Genomic DNA, 17,541 nt, shown 5'->3' with positions numbered 1-17,541 from the left:
AGCATCGCTATCGGGCCGCTCCTTGTCTAGTCTCCTGTGTTGTCTTTGTAGGGGCGATCTGTTACTATTCGCCGCGACCCGGTATTTGTCTCACATCCAAGCTCAATCAAGCAGGCAACTACTTTCCTCGTCTCAAGTCAACTGCCTTGATGATCTTGTATCTTATTAGATACTTTAGTTAGCCCGAGCTGAGTACGTGGCTCTCTGGGAAGACTTTCCTTTTTTCATGGCCTTCAATAATAAACAAAGAAAGAAATAGACAATGAAGAAGGCAACCAGTCCTTACGGAGCTGCCTCTCTTGCACAAGGTAACAACGGATTCAATAGCCAGAAACTCCGCGAAGGCTTCTTCGCGACTGTAGTGCACCTATAAAACTTGATTCAAGGTTTACTGTCTTACGATATGCCAAGAGCAACTACTCACGCTCCCTATTCCTGTACATGACAAGTCTGTTCGTATCCCACGGATCTCTTCCTGTGAGAATAAGTTCTGTGACCACCTACCTTGGACGTGGATACTTTAGAGCAGCCCGGGAAGCTAGGAGTCGAAAGACATCAAATCAGATAGAGGTCCGTTTGCAGCAATGGGAAGCAATGCGAGGACGTTGTAAGTCGTTACTTTAACAGTGGACGTAACCTACGTCCTTTAGCCTCTCAATGGCAGCCTCTGTGCACCATTGTCCTTGACCTCCAACGCATGACCAGCCAGGTCAACCATTCCGACATGCCATAATAGCCTGCCCTAAAAATGACAACGTAAATGACGCGTTCCGTCTTGCCACTGGATAAGGTGCACTTGAAGCCAACAAAGCTGAAGAGAAAAGACTTGGCCAACATACGGTACCACGCTCAATTGCAGAGTCCTAACAAAAGGAGGCAGTGTAACACCGGTCAGCTTCTCAAGAAGGCGGGCCGACCGAATAAGAAGCCAATCCAGAACAAACCATCAGCTCAGACTTGACTATACTAAACTGTAGGCAGTGGAGGGCATATACGTGGGTACATGTGAAACCCAAGCCTGACCGACCTCCAGCTGACCGAACCCTCAGCTGGAACTAAGACAATCCATAGGGCTGAGCGACACAACCTTTTAGGCAATCTCCCGTAGTTATGCACGGCCAATGATATCGCGAGATCCCAACGTGACACAAACGCCGACACGGCTGACGGATGGATGGTTCGCGGGATTTCCCTAGCCCAATCCGCATGAGGCTCGAGTCAGGAAGTGGCAAGGCGTCAGCCGGCGTCTCGGGGGTTATTTTTGGAGGGTGTCGCGGAATGTTATGTGTAACTAGAGGTTGTTGAAGCTGAGAATATGCGAGGAATGTGATCCAGAGATGCGTTAGTTGTGTTGGCTTTGGATAGGTCAAGGCGTTGTTGGTTATAGCAATGAAATGCCAGGATGCTGTGAGTTTTATCGTTTCAGTGGTTAGAGGTTATGCGCAAAACCTCAAGGTCACCGAAGTGAAAGACCGAAGTGAGAGAAGGCCACATTTGCAAAGGTTTGATAGACGAATAAAAATGAATGAGATTGACTCGTATCACCGTAAACAATACACCAATGTCTATGTCGTAATCCCAGAACGCCAAACAACGCCAAACATACCCAATCCAAAACACCACACTCCATAAGCCGCATCCCATCCCATCACTTACGCCTTACCAGCAGGCGACTTCCCACAATCATAAACAAGAGGCACCAGCGCCGAGCCATCCGCCTGCAGATGCTTGGCAACTCCATACCGCTCCGAGCAGAGCATCCATTCCAGCAGTCCCGTCGTGATGGTCTGGCAGTTCTCGATGTACTTTTGGATATCGTCCGAAAGCTTGGGATCGGGCGATGCGAGCGCCTTGAGGAGCTGGAATGACTCCTCGAAGGTGTTGACGGAGGTTTGGAAAATGTCCATGAATTCCTGGCTGACGGTGGTGATGTCGTCTGTTCCGCTCGAGTAGGCGATGACGGGGATGATGTTTTGGATAACACCGCTTCTCTGGAGACGAATCTCTGTTAGTTTTGTGTTATATATACCTGTGATTGAGATTCTGCTGCAGATACGAACCAGTTCTTTTTGACAAGAGTATATGTCGTTGATCCTGCATAAGTCAGCATCTGATTCTGTGCAGTGAGAATCACAAATGACTCTTACATCATGCAAAGCCGGGTAATCTCCCTCCAAATGACCTTCATGGGGGCAGACTCGACAATCTCATCCGGCAGCGAGACGTTCCTGGTGAATCTGCACAAAATCAGCAATTATCGTAATCAAAGCGACAATGCCTTCCTTACTCGCAAATGGCAATCCCTGGAGAGATTCCGGACGTTCCGAAGCGCATGTTGGTGAACTCTTCCTGCGTGGGAATGGAGTCATCCTCCTGCTGCAGATGCTCAATGAGGCAGCATTTCACATAGTGCTCAATCTCGTTGTACAGCCTTTGCGTTTGTCCTGTAAGAACCTTTTTCATCAGAAAATGCTCGGCAACATCCGCTTGTAAGTGAGGGGAACACCCACTCTGACTCCAGTTCGCCGACATCAAGCGTCCAGCAGTCTCGTCGAACATGGACATGCTGGGTGCAATCTGGCCGGCGATTTCTCCATAGGAACCGTTCAATTCGAGCTTTTGGCTAATGTACTCGAGCGATTGTTGGCAAAAGACACGCGCCCGGTCTCCGTTGGAGATGATGCCGCTGGTGTCCTCTCCGTGGTCGATGATGTCGTCCCATGTGAATATCCAGACCAGCATTGCCGCCGCAGCTTTGAGCTGCTCCCAGTCAGAGTCGGGGAAGCAACTGTGATGCGACGTCAGCAGAGTAAACCGAGAACTGCTGGCAGAACCCTTACCATGCGGCAAGGTATCCAAAGTCACAGCGCTTGACACCGATGCATTTTCTTCTGTCATGAACGTTCCTGTGCGAACATATTAATACATGAAGCTTCTTCTCAAGATTGAAGGCGCGTCACGAACTCCTCAACCAGCCTGTCCACCCATCGTCGAATCTCGGCCGTATACTTGCTTTGTCCTCTCGCAAAGTTGGCGAGCGGCACTTTCAAGTTTGGAATCGCCAGCGTGCTCCCGCTCAACATGGAAGCAAGCTCGTTCGCTCGAAGGGCATATCGTCCAGGGGCCATAATGTAGATACTAGATGTGAGACCGGATCCAGCGACTGGCAGTTGGGGTCTTGAATCAAACCCCGAAACGTGCGAGTCCCATCCGCTCTCTTATATCCCGCAGGCACTGCAACTCTGGAGGCAGCCATTGCGACTCTCTGTATCCATCGTAATAACATGTCGGCACCGATCCAACAGGGGAATGGTCAAGGATGGGGATGGCCGACCAGGCTCAAGGTTACCTATCACAGCCCATGCAGACGTTTCACGGCTCCCTCTTTCTCTCTCTCCATCCGTCTGTGCAAAGCCTGGGGCGGTGCCCATAGGGGAACAGATCCATCCTTGCGGTGATAAACCAGTCGGTCGGGAGCGATTGACCCTGGGCGGACATCATATGATACCGTCTGGATCGACCCTCCCCCCATTGGACAGACGCGGCCAACAGCAGGTTGCCGCTGAAGAAACTGGGCATCACCGAAAGAAGCGTGGGTTGCAGCTCTCTGGGTCGCACCGAGATCCACCGCACGCAGCAAACTATCGGGGGAGCCTCGACCAAAGCGTTTAGCTGCATGCGAGTCGGCCCTCGATGGGACCCTCGACGAAGCAGTAGCAGTAGCATCACCGCCATTGCTGTAAGAAGCTGGAACAGCGCTTCCGCCGAGGGCCCTAACAAGCCAAGAGCCGCGTCCGCGTCCGCGTCCGTTCGTAAACGCACGTTGGTCTCGGTGCGTCCGAGGAGGGTTCAAGGGGGGGGGTTGAAGGGGGTTGGGGGGTTTCCCGAGGTCAAACAGAGGAATTGCCTTACAAACGGAGCTGCCCATGACGCTATTCGCAGCCGGTAAGCCGTAACGGACGATGGGCAAAATAGCTGCATGGCCCAGTCTCGCCAATCAGGCTCTGCAAGTTAAGACGACTCGCCAGCCTTTGACGTGCAGTGCAGGCTTCCTAGGGCTCAGCCTGCCACGTTGCTGATTATGATCTCACCTGTTTACCCTTTCAGCTTTCGATAGACAGATACTCGTAGCACAGACATGGGGGGGCATGAATCCTGCGGTGGGGGAATGCTTGCAGTCGCCGAGGGAAGAAAAAAAAAAAATCTCGTGTCGATTTTTTTCCTCGTCACTCCGGGGTTTGACTCGTGTAGGCTGTGATAGCAAGATGGATAATGTGAGTTATTGATTTCTTCAGCACCTCACCTTCTCCTCATGAGGAGATTCAGCCGCGGCTACAGAGGACAAAGGGAAAAAAAAAATTGTGACGGCTAGATACTGTTTGACTCATGATGGCTGATTCAGTAGCCCATCACAGGCATCAACGAGCGTCTTGATGGCTCATGGACATGGTGATAGTTTCTGAAGCTTTGACACCGGTAAGCGTACGTGTAGCCCAGTAGGCACTCCATCGGTCTGAAGAAAACAGACAAGGGCAAAGGAAGATAGCCCCGGTTAAAAGTGGAAGCCTTCGGGCACCATGATCTTCGGTGAACTGGGGGCATGTCATGGAGGCCGGTCTGGTCGGGATATGTGCCTTGTCCGGCAATCCCTTGAGCGACACTTTGTGGCCAAGACGTTTCCGTTTTTTTCCATGTCACGAGCTCGAGGCTGGTGTGACTTCCTAATCTAGTACGTCAAAGACTTGGAACTATCATATCTCATGTTGACAAGGTCCTTTGCCTGGCTAAATGCTGGTTCAACCAGCCTCACAGACTCGTCAAGGCAGGCAACGCGACCAGACCAAGACAGGGTGCACCTTGCAAATGAATCATAATGACAAAAGCACCCCAGGATTATGGCCTGTAGCATCATCATGCCCATACGAGTACTTCCAATCCCGGCAATCATATCACACCAGGCTAAGGCGAGGTGAGGTTCCATCACATTGAATTTTCTCCAGAGGTCTTTACTCTAACAATGAAACTCTGCTACTGAAAGAAAGCTTGCATCGTGTAAGTCGTTCCATTGCAAATCTGCATGCTGTTTGACCAATTTCTCACGCGCGCGTTCCCGCCTCTGTTCCCGTGGTAAGACACGGTGCCTTGCATCGTCAACACCAATGGCTGCAACTTCAGCTGCCGCGCCACCCATCCAGCCGGTTCCAATTGGCAGGCTGCAGGCATGACGTGCATAATCGTGTCTCACTCTGTGCCGTCCTCAGAGTAATCTAGAGCCGGAAAGGCCCTCTCAGGATATTCTCGCGGGCTCTTCAGGTACACTGGTACCTCGTACGCAGCTCGGTGTCTTTCGCGCATCGTCGTACAAACATTACGGGCCTCTTTGGATGTGATTACCCAACTTGGCAATCAGATGTCCTCTGAGTCTGCTGGTTTACTGTTACAGTCATCCGGATGCTGGCCAAGGAGCAGATGCCTAGGGGTTGCAGAGCCGCCTCAAACATAATGATGGCGATTTCCACGAGGAGCAAGCGAGATGATTGGCTCTTGTATCTGATCAACCGGAGTAGCCAGAAGTGACATATTCGCCTTCGCATTCAATCACTCTCTGGGAAGCGGGCTCGTTCGGCTAGACAAAATCCTGTACATCACCAATACCAGATGTATCCGACACTGGTCCCCATTGTACATTTCCAGCCAAACCATCGCATCAGGACTTCTGATTCTGAGCCTTGACGCCCGCATCCCCCAAAGGAACAGCAATACTATAACTCATAGGACTATTCCGCTCCTGGACGCCCGTCGACAACAGCAGCGGCGTCATCTTCCCGTCCTCTGAGAAAAACAGCTCCGGCCTCTCCCTGCGGAAGAAATCAATCGTCGTCCCATCATCATACTGAACCTCGGTGCTAAAGGCCAGCGTCTTATTGCCAAATGTCCATGGTCCGGTGTAATTCCTCGCCCAGGCATGTCTGCCAACCTGTGGACCCCAGCCAAACCCTCCGTCGGACTCAAGCGAGTGCAGCAGCATGTGAAAGTTGCCTCGCTTGTCTCGCCAGACAAACGGATCCTCGTTGGGATCGGAAAAGATGGGGTCCGGCTCAATCTTTTTGTATGGCCCATTGTACCCAGTTTCCGAAACAGCGACGTTGATCATCTCGCTGCCATCGCAATTAAATGGACAGCCGCGATAGACGAGAAGCATGGCAGCTGTATGACCGGGGCAGTGCCCATGTCCAGCAGCTGCCTCTTCGCGGCCGCACGAGCTCGAGTACAGAGGAAAAGCAGTAGGATTGGTCAAGTCGGCGTCCCAGGCCGTCGAGTTGTCTCCCTGCATGACCTGCCCCTTAAGGTCCCAACGGCGAAGGTCCCGGCTGCTGAGCACAGACACGCCGCTCTCGCCATTCACATTGTTGCCCGGGCCGCACGTGAAGCTCTGCGACTGGCACGTATCCGAGACCTGCGTAGGGCAGCCGATGTAGTACAGCAGCCATTCCCTGTCGGCAGGGCTGTAGACGACCGTCGGGTTGTGCGCAAAGGCGCCCATGACCTCGGCCGCGAAGTGGTAAGGACCCGCGGGCCCCGTGCGAGACTCGGCCCTGATGATGCGGCTGTAGGGCGCCCAGTAGTCGAGCCCGCAGCCGTGCGTGAACTCGGAGGCGAAGAGGTGGTACAGGCCGCGCTCCCACGGATCCTGGACAATCTTGGAGCACCACGACGACGTTCCCTCGGCCGTCTGGTTGTAGCCGCTGTTGCGCTTGGCCGGGCGGATGTCGAGGGCGCCGCAGTCGTCGCCGGTCCAGGCAGGGTCACACTTGCAGGCGCCGGATTTGCTACAGATGCCGTTGAGGCTGCAGTCGTCGTCGGTGACGCATGTCTGGCGGGACAGGGCCACGAACAGGGCTGATAGGAGGAGCCGGAGTCGGACCATCTTGACGTGAAAAAGGCCTCCGGGAGGAGGTGAAGTGAGCGAGGCAGCCGACTAAAGAAGGGGGGCCCAGGGTGTATGACCTGTGATGTACGGTGAGGGAGGGGATCCTGGTCGAGTAGCTTATGCCTTCATGCTGGAGAGTCCTAGGCATTGCTCGACTAGCATGACTTCATAACAGAGGCCAGGACTTGAGAGACGATGGCTGATGCTGAAATTTATATCCCATGTCTCGGCACGAGCAAGATGTAGCTTCATCTTGAAGATCGCGACAGAGATGGAAATCCGGGGATGCGGGGTGAGGCCGACGGGTAAATGCCCAATCTCTGTTAGCGACGGGAAGAGTAGCAGAAGATGGAAAGTCCATCTTAAGAAGACTGCATTGTCGGAATCTGATGCCGTGTCAAGATCGTCGAGGGCAACAGATCGTGGAGAAGAATCCGACGGATATTATGTTCGTCTATGATGAGGAGGGGAACTCCGCTCTATGTACGGATACTGCCATTGAGTACGGAGCACCGCGGTCTTCAGTGTGCTTTGAGGCGAGGAAGACGTCTTGATAGGTGGAAGATCCTCACGTCAAGCACCTCTGTTGAGCCGAGTTCGATCCGGCTTTATCTCCGCATTCCAGCGATTTCCCGTCACCTAGTATAAGACTTCGGCAATTGATATGCTCCTGGACAACTTCTTTTTTCAAGCCTTGGCACAAAGATGTAGCGTGGAGTAGGCGAAGAACGCTTCTTTGGCCGTGGCTCGTATCATTCCGTTTGGTTACCAAGAAGAGTAAATGCCGATGTAAAGTGATGTGATAAGCAGCTGAGGAGAGCATGTTGCTGTGGCCCACTCCAAGTGAGGTCGGTATAACGAGCTCTCTCTCTCTTCAAATATGATGGAAGTACGGAACATATGGTTCAAGGCCATCTGGAAAAGACGTTGAATAAGAATGTCGAGCTTGGTGCAGCTACTCTGTAAGTGACATCTGCACGACAAGATGAACTGTCAAGGTTGATATATAGATTCCAAATCACAGGACGCACTGCCAGTAAAGCTAGGCGAAATAAAGACTTGCGCATGTCTCATATTCTTCGTATTTTAATTTAGAACGAATCCTCCACTCACTGAAGCAATGCTGCCTCGCTAATCTCGCAGCAGCTGGACCACCACTGCCCTCGCGTATAATTCACGGGCTTCACCAACTCATCGATCCATCCCTACAAGACAACCATTGATACTATAGCCGACGGTCCGGAAAAGTCTCATGGGATCCCAAAGTTGCGGAAGACAAAACACGTACAGTTTAGTTGCGTGCAATCACCAGTGGTAGTTATCACGAGACTTCGGGTCTCATTATCCTTAAATAAGCGATGCTCCAAGACAATGGATCTATTCTCGATAGAAGCTCTCCACTCGATGGATCCGACGGTTCAATGTCATCCTTGGTTGGCGTCCTCTTACACTGAAATAGTTGACGAACCGAGTATTCTTCGACAGATAGCCAAATGTGGACTGCCCTGGTCCACTAAGTCACCCATGAGCGGATCATGAGGCGATAAAACGGACACAGGTTGGGACACTCATGACAGCCTCTCCTGCATAAGCCTAGTAATTCAAACATTGACCATGCTCCCCCAAGATTGGATAAACTACCTTGACGAATCCCGAGATGGACATCAACCATTCCTGTCACCAAGTAGACATTCCACCTCGAAGCGACATGAACCGTACCATCCATCACATCTCCTCCACATACTCTGCCCACGGCGAACCCGCCTCCCTCGCAATCCTCTCCAACAACCGATGCACCCTCAGCCCATCCTCAAAGCTCGCAACCCCCTCATCCCCCCCAGCCGCAAACGCCTCCCATACCCGCGCAGTGTTCTGTCCCGGAAACGCCACGCTCTCCACATGCTCCGGCGTCTCCCCCTTCCACTCAACAACGCGCACCTCGCCCGGTTCATGCACAGTCTTGATGCGAATCTCCCTCTCGCTGTGCCCAAGCTGCAGGTACCCGTCAAGCGTAAACTCAATCTCTCCCTCGGTGCCAGAGATGAGCCAGCGAAAGCTCTTGCCTAGGAGCGCGCCGGGCCGGTGGTAGTTGATGCTGGCGACGGCGCCGCTCTCGAGCACGCCTTGCACGAAGATGTGGTCTGGGGCTGTCCTGGGGACGCCCGGGTTGGTCACCTGGCCGGTGCTCACGTCAAAGAGCTTCACGATGGGATACTGCTTGGAGAGCGACGCCTTGACCGTCTCGAAATCGCCCAGCACATGGAGGAAGCTGTCCATCACTGGTGGTAACTCCTGTCAGTCTTCTTCGTCCCCATCTATCAAGTCAAAAAGGGGCCACAGCTTACAATGGCCAAACGCAATGTGAAACTCATTCCCGCCACTCTTAAAGTCGAGATAATACGGCGCAGCATCCATCCACATATCCGGCTTCCCCATCGGCGGCGAATACTGAATCTGCGCGCTCGTCACCCTGCCAATCGCCCCCCCGTCCACAAGCTCCTTGACCTTGCGCACCGCAGGATCAGCACGGAACTGCGTGCCCACAATCGTCCTGACGTTGGCCTCCCTGGCCAGCTGCGCCAGCTCCTCGGCCTCCTTCAGGCTGGCTGCCAGCGGCCACTCCACAAAGAGCTGCTTCCTGGCCAGGAGGACCGGCTTGGCGACCTTGTGGTGGCTGGTGACGATGACGGAGACGACGACGAGGTCGACGTTGGGGTCCGCGGCCATGTCCTCGGGCTTGCCGTAGGCTTTGGTCGTGGGGGAGAGCTTGTGGTAGGCGATGGAGCGCTGGGCGGACTCGACGGAGGAGTTGCAGACGGCGACGACGTCGTAGTTGGGGGAGGGAGCGAGGGAGGCCAGGTGGGCGGCGACGGCCCAGGCGCCGGGGCCGATGGCAGGGCCTGTGGCGCCGAGGCCGATGATGCCGACTTTGATGGGGGCCATTGTGATGCTTTTCTGAGTGAAGACGGTGTTCAATCGATCTGGAGATGATGATGCTGATGTTGATGATGATGAACTATACTCAGAGCTTCACCTCCGTGGGTATGCCGCACTATTTGTACTTGAATGTCCTGCTCCTCCTCCTCCTCTCCAGTCCACGTCGTTCCAGCATAGGCAATACACCAATCCGTCTCCATGTCCCATACAATCGGCGATTCATCATCATCCCATCTTTGTTTCCACCGCCGTCTCTCCCTTCCATCTCAAATGACACCACACGGAATTCCGTCAGCCCCCCCTGAAAAACCCACCATCCGCCGTATACATTTGTCTCAACGACGATGAATAATCCACGTCTCGGTCCAACTCAACCGGCTCCCCTCCTCTCTTAGCCGCCCCTGTTTGTCCATTTGCCATCAGATCTACGTCTGGTGCTACTATTCAGATCTAGCTAAGGCTTTACAAACCCCTCTCATCAACTCACCTCTCTCCATCTTTTCCTCTTCATTCCGCTTCCCTTCAACTCCCCCCTGTGCTTCTCCACTCAAACTCCGGCGCAACTCCACCCAAACTCCGAAGCGCGGGACCCTCTCCGGCGAGCGAAACCGTCCGCCTCCCGTATTAATAACCGTCCCGTCTATTTCCGGCTTCGCTTCAGCACTTCGTCCGTGTCAATGGCTGTGATTCCCTTCCAATTTCTCCTTTGACGTGTAAACGTAGTTCATCAGACAGCTCTCCTCTTATCAGAAAAACAGCAAAACATGCCCCTATCCAGAAAAAAGTCATGCGTCCAATGCCGCAGAGCAAAAACCCGCTGCACCCTCACCCTTCCGCGGTGCTCCCGCTGCACTTCAAAGAGCCTCCCGTGCGAATACACCGGCGCCGCAGTTCCGCGCATGGCCCCCTACTCCGTGCTGCCTGTCCAGGCCACGCCCGCAACTCACAGTGACACGCTGCAGCACGCCGGAGATCTGCGGGCCCTCGCCGGACAGGCCGCTGCTCCGGGCTACGCCGTGATGGAATCGCTCGGCACGGTCCCGTCGTCTTCATCAGCTTCAGCTTCAGCTTCATCTTCTTCCGCCGGACAAATGGCTACTCCTCTACACAGCGCTCGCGCAGACTGGCCGCCTTTACACGTCGAATTTGCCCCTGAGCCCAGCCATCCAGCCACCCTCGACACCTTCGCAATGAACCTCATCTCGCCCTGCCAAAACATCCTCCCCCTCCTCAACACCATCACCATGAACCCCCCCTCCTCACCCGACGACGAAGACACTCTCCTCCGGAACCCCGTCACCGGCTCCGGCACGCAATCCGACTTCCTCCTCCACGACAAGACGTCCCGCATCCTGACCAAGCGCCGCGCCCTCACGGCCAGCAGCGTGCTCGCCACGAGGGCCATCCTCGGCCAGGTATGCTCCTATCCCGCCATGCTGGTCAGCGGCCATGCTCTGCCGCCGTTCATCCACAGCCGGTGCAGTCTCGATGACGACTTGACGCATGATTGTGCGAGGGAGGGGAGGCATGGGTGCTTGGGGACGACGCTGGGTGTTTGTGCGTCGTTGGTGGGTATGTGGATGGATAGGACGGCTGTGAATAGTTCGTTTGTGTGGGGGACGATTTATAACGAGGTTGCGAGGATACGTAGGGAGGTGATTATCTCGGGCCGTGTCTCATGCTATACCTCAACATGATGTGTTGAAAAATGAGATGTAGTGAAGCTGACTTCATGTTATTCCAGCACGAATCATTTGATACAGAGACAATGCTAGAGTCTATTCAAGCCTTGACAGTATACATGCTACTACAAGCGCAAGACACAGAAACGCTGGTCAAGAACAACGTCAAGCTCCTCCTCATCACCATAAGCGTACGCACACCCCCTTTCCCATTCATCCTCACCACTTACACCCAAACACAGGAACTCGGCCCCAAGCTACACTTTGGCCTCGAATACAACACCTTCATCGATACCCTCGAAAGCCCCCTCTGCCGTCCAACATGGGTCCTCTACGAAAGCGCACGAAGGTACTTCATCATCATCCCATTCTCCCCCCCCCCCCCCCCCTCCCCTTCTTATTTCTCCTCAACCCCCCTACCATCTGTATAAACCACTAAAGTCATCTCTCACATTTTCACAGAACCCTCTGCCTCCTCTACATCATCGAAATGTTCCTCGAAATCAACCTCCGCCCCATCTCCGCCCTTTGCTGCCAATCCTTCGCCGCCACGCCCCTCCCCTGCATCCGCGACCTCTGGGAGGTCCCCTCCACCTACGACTGGAGCAGGCGCTACGCCGCCTTCCTGCGCGGCCGCTCCGTCGCCAAGATACTCACTCTGAGGGACTACATGCTGGCGCAGCAGCACTTGTCCCCCGGGGAACTGCTTCTCGACGGAGGAGCTGGGTTGGATGGGGGCTCTTCGGGGTCCGGGGGGTCGGGATTAGTAACGAAGGATGTGATGAGGTGGTGCGAGGGTATGGATTCGTTTGGGATGCTTGTCTCGTTGGCGGCGACGCTGGTCAAGTATGATCTTGCCCCGGCTGTCGTGGGGAACGGGCCTAGGATGGCGTAGGGGGCGTGTAGGCCTGCGAAATCTTTGTTAGTAGTGACACCATCACAGCGATGATCCTGGTAATTCCCGGAGTATTGCACGAAGTAATGAATGGTGATTATGAGAAACAATCGGTCGTAATATTCATAACCTCTAAATGCCACGTATGCTTTTTATTTTTTCCTCCCAGTCCTTCCCATCACTCCATCATGGTATCTTCATCCGCTCCCTGCGCCTCAACAGCACCAGCGTCCAACAACGGCCCAGTGACAGGCACGGCGTGTCGCGGCCAGACTCTCTTGTACAGACTAATACCGACAGAGTCCTGAGGGTTGATGCGCCCGTCAAACGTCGCCTTGAAGTAACCGTGAGTTCCCAGGGGCTCCTTGATGAAGCCGCTGCGTCCGCGCTTCGTCCACAGCGGCATCGCCTTGAACCACTCCACGTCCTCGCGGTTGAAGAACATGTATCGGATCGTCACAATCTTCTTGTGGATGTGGTAGGGGTGGCCCGCCAAGATGACCCGCTTGGCCACAACGCGAGACGTCGACGGCGGTAGCGCTGTGCCGGTGGCAACCAGCGACAGCCCGCCGGCCGACGTGTCTTGATCCTCGGCACCGGCGCTGGGGGCCGTGCGCTTGAAGAAGAGGACCGGGACGGCGCCCCATGTGATGGGGCCCATGAACGTGGCAATGGCCGACTGGCCGGGGTGGAGGAAGCGGCAGTACTTGTGCACGTCGTTTGGCGTCGATCCCGACTGCGAGAAGAGGGGCTTGATCACCATCCTCCGAGGGCCGCACTGGGCAACCAGCTCCTCCTTGGACTTGATGGAAGTCGTCTCGTCTGAGCTGAGGTTGATCAGGTAGTTGACCGCCGTCTTCTTGTTCTCGTGCCGCAGCAAGGAGACGAGCTTGACGGGGGCCTTGGGGTTGTAGGACTTTTCCGTATCGGCAGGGATGCCCTTGATGTAGACGTGGACGCGGGTGCCGGGCTGCACGCCTCCAACCAACGCCTCGCGGGTTGCCCTTGATCGCGAAGCGTTGTAGTCGGGGACCTGCAGGAGCCGGCGCCATTCCTCGGGCTCGTGAGCTCGGTCCTCGTCCTCCAGCCAGGGGCTGGTTCGGAGGCTCTTCAGGCCGCGATACCGGGCTAGCCTTTCTCTGGCCAGCACGTGGGGGTGAAGCTCGATTTCATCAGGGAACTCCTTGTCTTCCTCCACCTCGTCCCGCTTCCGGGCTCGGTACTGTTCCAGCTGCGCGGCGTCTTCCTCCTCGTCTGGCATCATCTCGGATTGAGGGTATTCTGAAGGACCAGCCTCCGTGGGCTCGGGTTGAGCGAATCCCTCCATGCCGTCCTCGGGTCCGACTTCCTCCTCTTCGTCATTCTCATCATCCATCTCCATGTCTTCCATGTCAGAGCCCGAGTCCGACACGTCGTCCAGATACCATGCCGACTGATACTTTGAAGTTCCCTTGGGCACTTTCTTGGTTCCAGCCGTGGCCTCGTCTTCCTCGTCCGAAAAGTAGTGGTGCTCGTCTAGCAGCACACCCTTCTTCTCTGAAGGCGCAACGGACATGGCGGCGTCATCCTCTGCGTCCATCATGACGTCTTCCGGAGCAAGGTCGTTCAGGTCGTCCCGGTCGGCAGAAGGCTCCTCCAGGACCTTTTCTTCCTCGGCCTCCATTGTGATCTCTTCACCCTTTTTCTTGACATGCCTCGGTAGAGGGGCGGCGACAATCTTTTCGATTTGGAACGTGCCCCAGTCACCAACCTGCACCAGCCGATCCGCCTTCAGTCCCTTGCCGCGCACCACTCCGGTGATGATTGTAGACTCCGAGTCATTGGACGCAAACTTGACGTTTTCCGCCAGCATCCAGCTTCTCTCGTCCCTCCACCTGATGCCCTTGGGGGTTGTGCTGCACAGGGACCGCATCAGGTTGGCGCAGTCCTGCCGGTTGTCGGTGCTGTAGAGCTTCTCCTGCTCGGGGTGGAAATGCGTAATGAAGGACTTGAGCGAGCCCATGATGCCAGGCCTCTGCTTGGCAGGCTCAATCTTGTCAAGACCCTGGACCATCGTGAAGAGCGTGGACAGGCCCTGGCTCTCGACGCTTCGAAGAATGAGCTCTCCCAGCTGGTCAACCTCGACAGAAGCCGACAGAACGATGACGACGAAATCGGCGGTGCTGGCAGCATCCAAGCATGCCACAAGGTCTCGCTCTAGGGCAACATATTGCAGCTTCTGCTTAAAGCGATCGACCGGGACCTGGAAGTTGTTGCCGCTCAGATCGGCTTCGATGTCGAGGCCGCTGTTGAGCGACTGAATAGCCGCCTTTGCATCGCCGTCAGAGCACAGGGGGATAACGGCAACGATTCTGGGAGCAGCATCCTTTCCGGAGAAGATGGACGTCTCCTTGAGGTGTTCCCGGTGCTTGGTGAGGCGAGTCTGCTTGGCCTGGTTTCGTCGGTCGAACTTGGACATGACTTGCTGGTGGGGAGTTTTGCGCGATCCTTTTTCGTTAGGGACTCGGCCTAGGCAAGGTGTGTCAGTAATTTGCGCTGTCATCATAGGATGAATGCGCAATCAAACCTTTTGCGCGGTCTCTCAGCTCATGCTTGGACGCAGCCTTTGACTTGAACGGCTTGTGGGTGACTTTCGTCGTGGGCCGGTGCGAGTGCACGGCGGCAGGCATTTTTCCGTCACCGCCAGCCTTGAACCGAAACGGTAGCGATGCCACTTTGACTGTCTTCAACAGCAGTAGATTCCAACAATCGCTGTCCTCCTAATGTGAAGCTCGTGATTGTGGTTTGTATCCGTCTGGACAGGCGCAAGACAATGCAGAATCGCTGGATGGTGGGGTTTTTGGTTATCAAGAATTTTCTGTTGTGGCGCGTTATCGATAAGCGCGATGGACGGGGCAGATCAGGGTCCAGCCAATGGGACGATTGCGATAGGCGGCGACAAAGTGCTAGGCGCGGAAATTTTGTTTCTGCTTGCGACTCTGATACCAATTGCATCCAGCCCATTTCTCGCGAATTGTCCAGCATCCTCTTGTCGAGTCTCGCCGTCCACCAAGAAATCGTTAGAAGAGGAAGTCCAGATGGCCACAATGGAGGCGGAAACGGCAGTGGCCAGAGCGCCCACAGCGCGCAAGAGCAACGCAATCGTCACGCACAAGCCCCGAACAGACATGGCCACCCGCGCCGAGCGAGAAAAGGCCCGGAGGATACGAGACGCCAACCAAGCGTACGGCCGAGGCAAGCAGATCAACACCAAGCAGATCAAGGACAAGAAGCTGCGGCGGAACCTGAAGCAGCTCGAGGCAAAGTACCAGAACGCGACGCTCAAGGCCAAGGATGCCGAGATCCTGCTGGAGAACACGTCCGGGTTCCTCGAGGCCGAGGGCGAGCTGGAACGGACGTACAAGGTCCAGCAGGATGATATCGTGGCCAATGTCGCGGTCGAGACGGCCAAGAAGCGGTTCGAGCTGAAGCTGGACCAGCTGGGGCCCTATCTGTGCGACTACTCGCGGAACGGACGAGAGCTCCTGCTCGGTGGGCGAAAGGGCCATGTCGCGACGATGGACTGGCGGGAGGGAAAGCTGGGCTGCGAGATCCAGCTGGGCGAGACGGTCCGCGACGTCAAGTGGCTGCACAACAACCAATTCTTTGCTGTGGCGCAGAAGAAATACGTCTACATCTACGACCGGAACGGCGTCGAGATTCATTGCTTGAGGAAACACTCGGAAGTCACACACATGGAGTTTCTCCCCTATCACTTTCTCCTGGCCACAATGGTATGCAATCTCTCATCTTTTCATCAGAAGCCTCCACCCTCTAACACTGGTATAGAACACAGGAGGCGTCCTCAAATACCAAGACACCTCAACTGGCCAGATCGTCGCCGAGCTCCCCTCCCGCCTCGGCCCCCCGACCTCATTAACGCACAACCCCTACAACGCCATCATCCACGCCGGCCACCAGAACGGCACAGTCACGCTCTGGTCGCCCAACTCGGCCGAACCGCTCGTCAAGCTGCTAGCCCACCGGGGCCCCGTGCGAGGCGTCGCCGTCGACCGAGAGGGCCGGTACATGGTCTCGGCAGGCCAGGACGCGCGCATGGCCGTCTGGGACATCCGCATGTTCAAGGAGGTCAGCACGTACTCGACGTACACGCCCGCGTCGTCCGTCGCCATCTCGGACACGGGCCTCACGGCCGTCGGCTGGGGCACGTCGACGACCATCTGGAAGGGCCTGTTCGACAAGAACCTGGCGGAGCAGCAGCGGCAGTCGCACCCGTACATGAAATGGGGTCGCGAGGGCAAGGCGGTCGAGCGCGTGCGCTGGTGCCCGTTCGAGGACGTGCTCGGCATCGGCCACGACAAGGGCTTCTCGTCCATCATCGTGCCCGGCGCCGGCGAGGCCAACTTTGACGCCTTCGAGGCCAACCCCTTCGAGACGGCCAAGCAGCGCCAGGAGACCGAGGTCAAGGGCCTGCTCAACAAGCTGGCGCCCGAGATGATCGCCCTCGACCCCAACTTCGTCGGCAACGTCGACCTGCGCTCCGACGCCCAGCGCCGCGCCGAGCGCGACCTCGACGCAAAGCCCGTCGACGTCGCCGAGGAGATTCGCAACCGCGCCAGGGGCAAGAACGGCGCGCTCAAAAAGTACCTGCGCAAGCAGCGCAAGCGCAACATCATCGACGAGAAGAGGCTGCGCGTCGACGAGCTGTGGAAGGAGCAGCAGAAGAAGAACGACAAGAAGCGAAAGGAGGTCGAGGAGGATCTGGGGCCGGCCCTGTCGCGGTTTGCCAAGAAGGAGTGATTTTGGTTTTGTTGTTGTTGTTTGGAGTACGGGTAGCGGATGGTATATATCTATCAAGACGCAATGTAATAATACCCATGAGCATGACAAAAGGTGCTCGTGCAATCATCGGCGTATTTGCATCAATCTCATGGGAAAGGGAAGACAGTTCCCTCACGTTCAGATCATCAATGCTTGCCGTTTATATTCTTCTGCTGTTTCCAGTCATGCCTGGAGAGGAAGACAGACTCTTGCTCTTGGAAATCGTCAATGCTTGCCGTTCTCTATTTTTCTGTTTCCAGTATGCCGTTCGTTTT

At 55.4% G+C, this 17,541-nt stretch overlaps 7 protein-coding genes across 7 annotated transcripts; 2 read left to right on the top strand and 5 right to left on the bottom strand.

The window, feature by feature from the left end:
- Positions 1–1,652: 1,652 nt before the first annotated feature.
- Positions 1,653–3,128, bottom strand: CCMA1212_006396 (Alpha-muurolene synthase; the record flags this gene model as incomplete). The annotated part of the gene is made up of 6 exons (XM_073703619.1): positions 1,653–2,005; positions 2,057–2,094; positions 2,148–2,237; positions 2,288–2,788; positions 2,841–2,906; positions 2,965–3,128. 6 exons carry the CDS (start codon positions 3,126–3,128, stop codon positions 1,653–1,655), a joined length of 1,212 nt encoding a protein of 403 aa, XP_073557774.1.
- A 224-nt stretch (positions 3,129–3,352) lies between these two features.
- Positions 3,353–3,928, bottom strand: CCMA1212_006395 (uncharacterized protein; the record flags this gene model as incomplete). Its single annotated transcript, XM_073703618.1, has 1 exon — positions 3,353–3,928. The coding sequence occupies one exon, from the start codon at positions 3,926–3,928 to the stop codon at positions 3,353–3,355; it is 576 nt and encodes a 191-aa protein (XP_073557777.1).
- A 1,779-nt stretch (positions 3,929–5,707) lies between these two features.
- On the bottom strand, positions 5,708–6,928 carry CCMA1212_006394 (uncharacterized protein; the record flags this gene model as incomplete). Its single annotated transcript, XM_073703617.1, has 1 exon — positions 5,708–6,928. The coding sequence occupies one exon, from the start codon at positions 6,926–6,928 to the stop codon at positions 5,708–5,710; it is 1,221 nt and encodes a 406-aa protein (XP_073557776.1).
- A 1,728-nt stretch (positions 6,929–8,656) lies between these two features.
- Positions 8,657–9,874, bottom strand: CCMA1212_006393 (Galactose/lactose metabolism regulatory protein GAL80; the record flags this gene model as incomplete). The annotated part of the gene is made up of 2 exons (XM_073703616.1): positions 8,657–9,210; positions 9,277–9,874. 2 exons carry the CDS (start codon positions 9,872–9,874, stop codon positions 8,657–8,659), a joined length of 1,152 nt encoding a protein of 383 aa, XP_073557779.1.
- A 671-nt stretch (positions 9,875–10,545) lies between these two features.
- Positions 10,546–12,445, top strand: CCMA1212_006392 (uncharacterized protein; the record flags this gene model as incomplete). Its single annotated transcript, XM_073703615.1, has 5 exons — positions 10,546–10,551; positions 10,627–11,523; positions 11,613–11,741; positions 11,793–11,899; positions 12,013–12,445. 5 exons carry the CDS (start codon positions 10,546–10,548, stop codon positions 12,443–12,445), a joined length of 1,572 nt encoding a protein of 523 aa, XP_073557778.1.
- A 178-nt stretch (positions 12,446–12,623) lies between these two features.
- Positions 12,624–15,114, bottom strand: CCMA1212_006391 (Ribosome biogenesis protein tsr1; the record flags this gene model as incomplete). The annotated part of the gene is made up of 2 exons (XM_073703614.1): positions 12,624–14,953; positions 15,012–15,114. The coding sequence occupies 2 exons, from the start codon at positions 15,112–15,114 to the stop codon at positions 12,624–12,626; spliced, it is 2,433 nt and encodes an 810-aa protein (XP_073557781.1).
- A 417-nt stretch (positions 15,115–15,531) lies between these two features.
- On the top strand, positions 15,532–17,245 carry CCMA1212_006390 (putative U3 small nucleolar RNA-associated protein 7; the record flags this gene model as incomplete). Its single annotated transcript, XM_073703613.1, has 2 exons — positions 15,532–16,218; positions 16,274–17,245. The coding sequence occupies 2 exons, from the start codon at positions 15,532–15,534 to the stop codon at positions 17,243–17,245; spliced, it is 1,659 nt and encodes a 552-aa protein (XP_073557780.1).
- Between the last annotated feature and the right edge of the window lie 296 nt (positions 17,246–17,541).

This window comes from Trichoderma ghanense (assembly GCF_004382785.1).
Source record: "Trichoderma ghanense strain CCMA-1212 chromosome Unknown scaffold_7, whole genome shotgun sequence".
NCBI lineage: Eukaryota > Fungi > Ascomycota > Sordariomycetes > Hypocreales > Hypocreaceae > Trichoderma > Trichoderma ghanense.
This window is presented reverse-complemented; position numbering and strand designations above follow the sequence as displayed.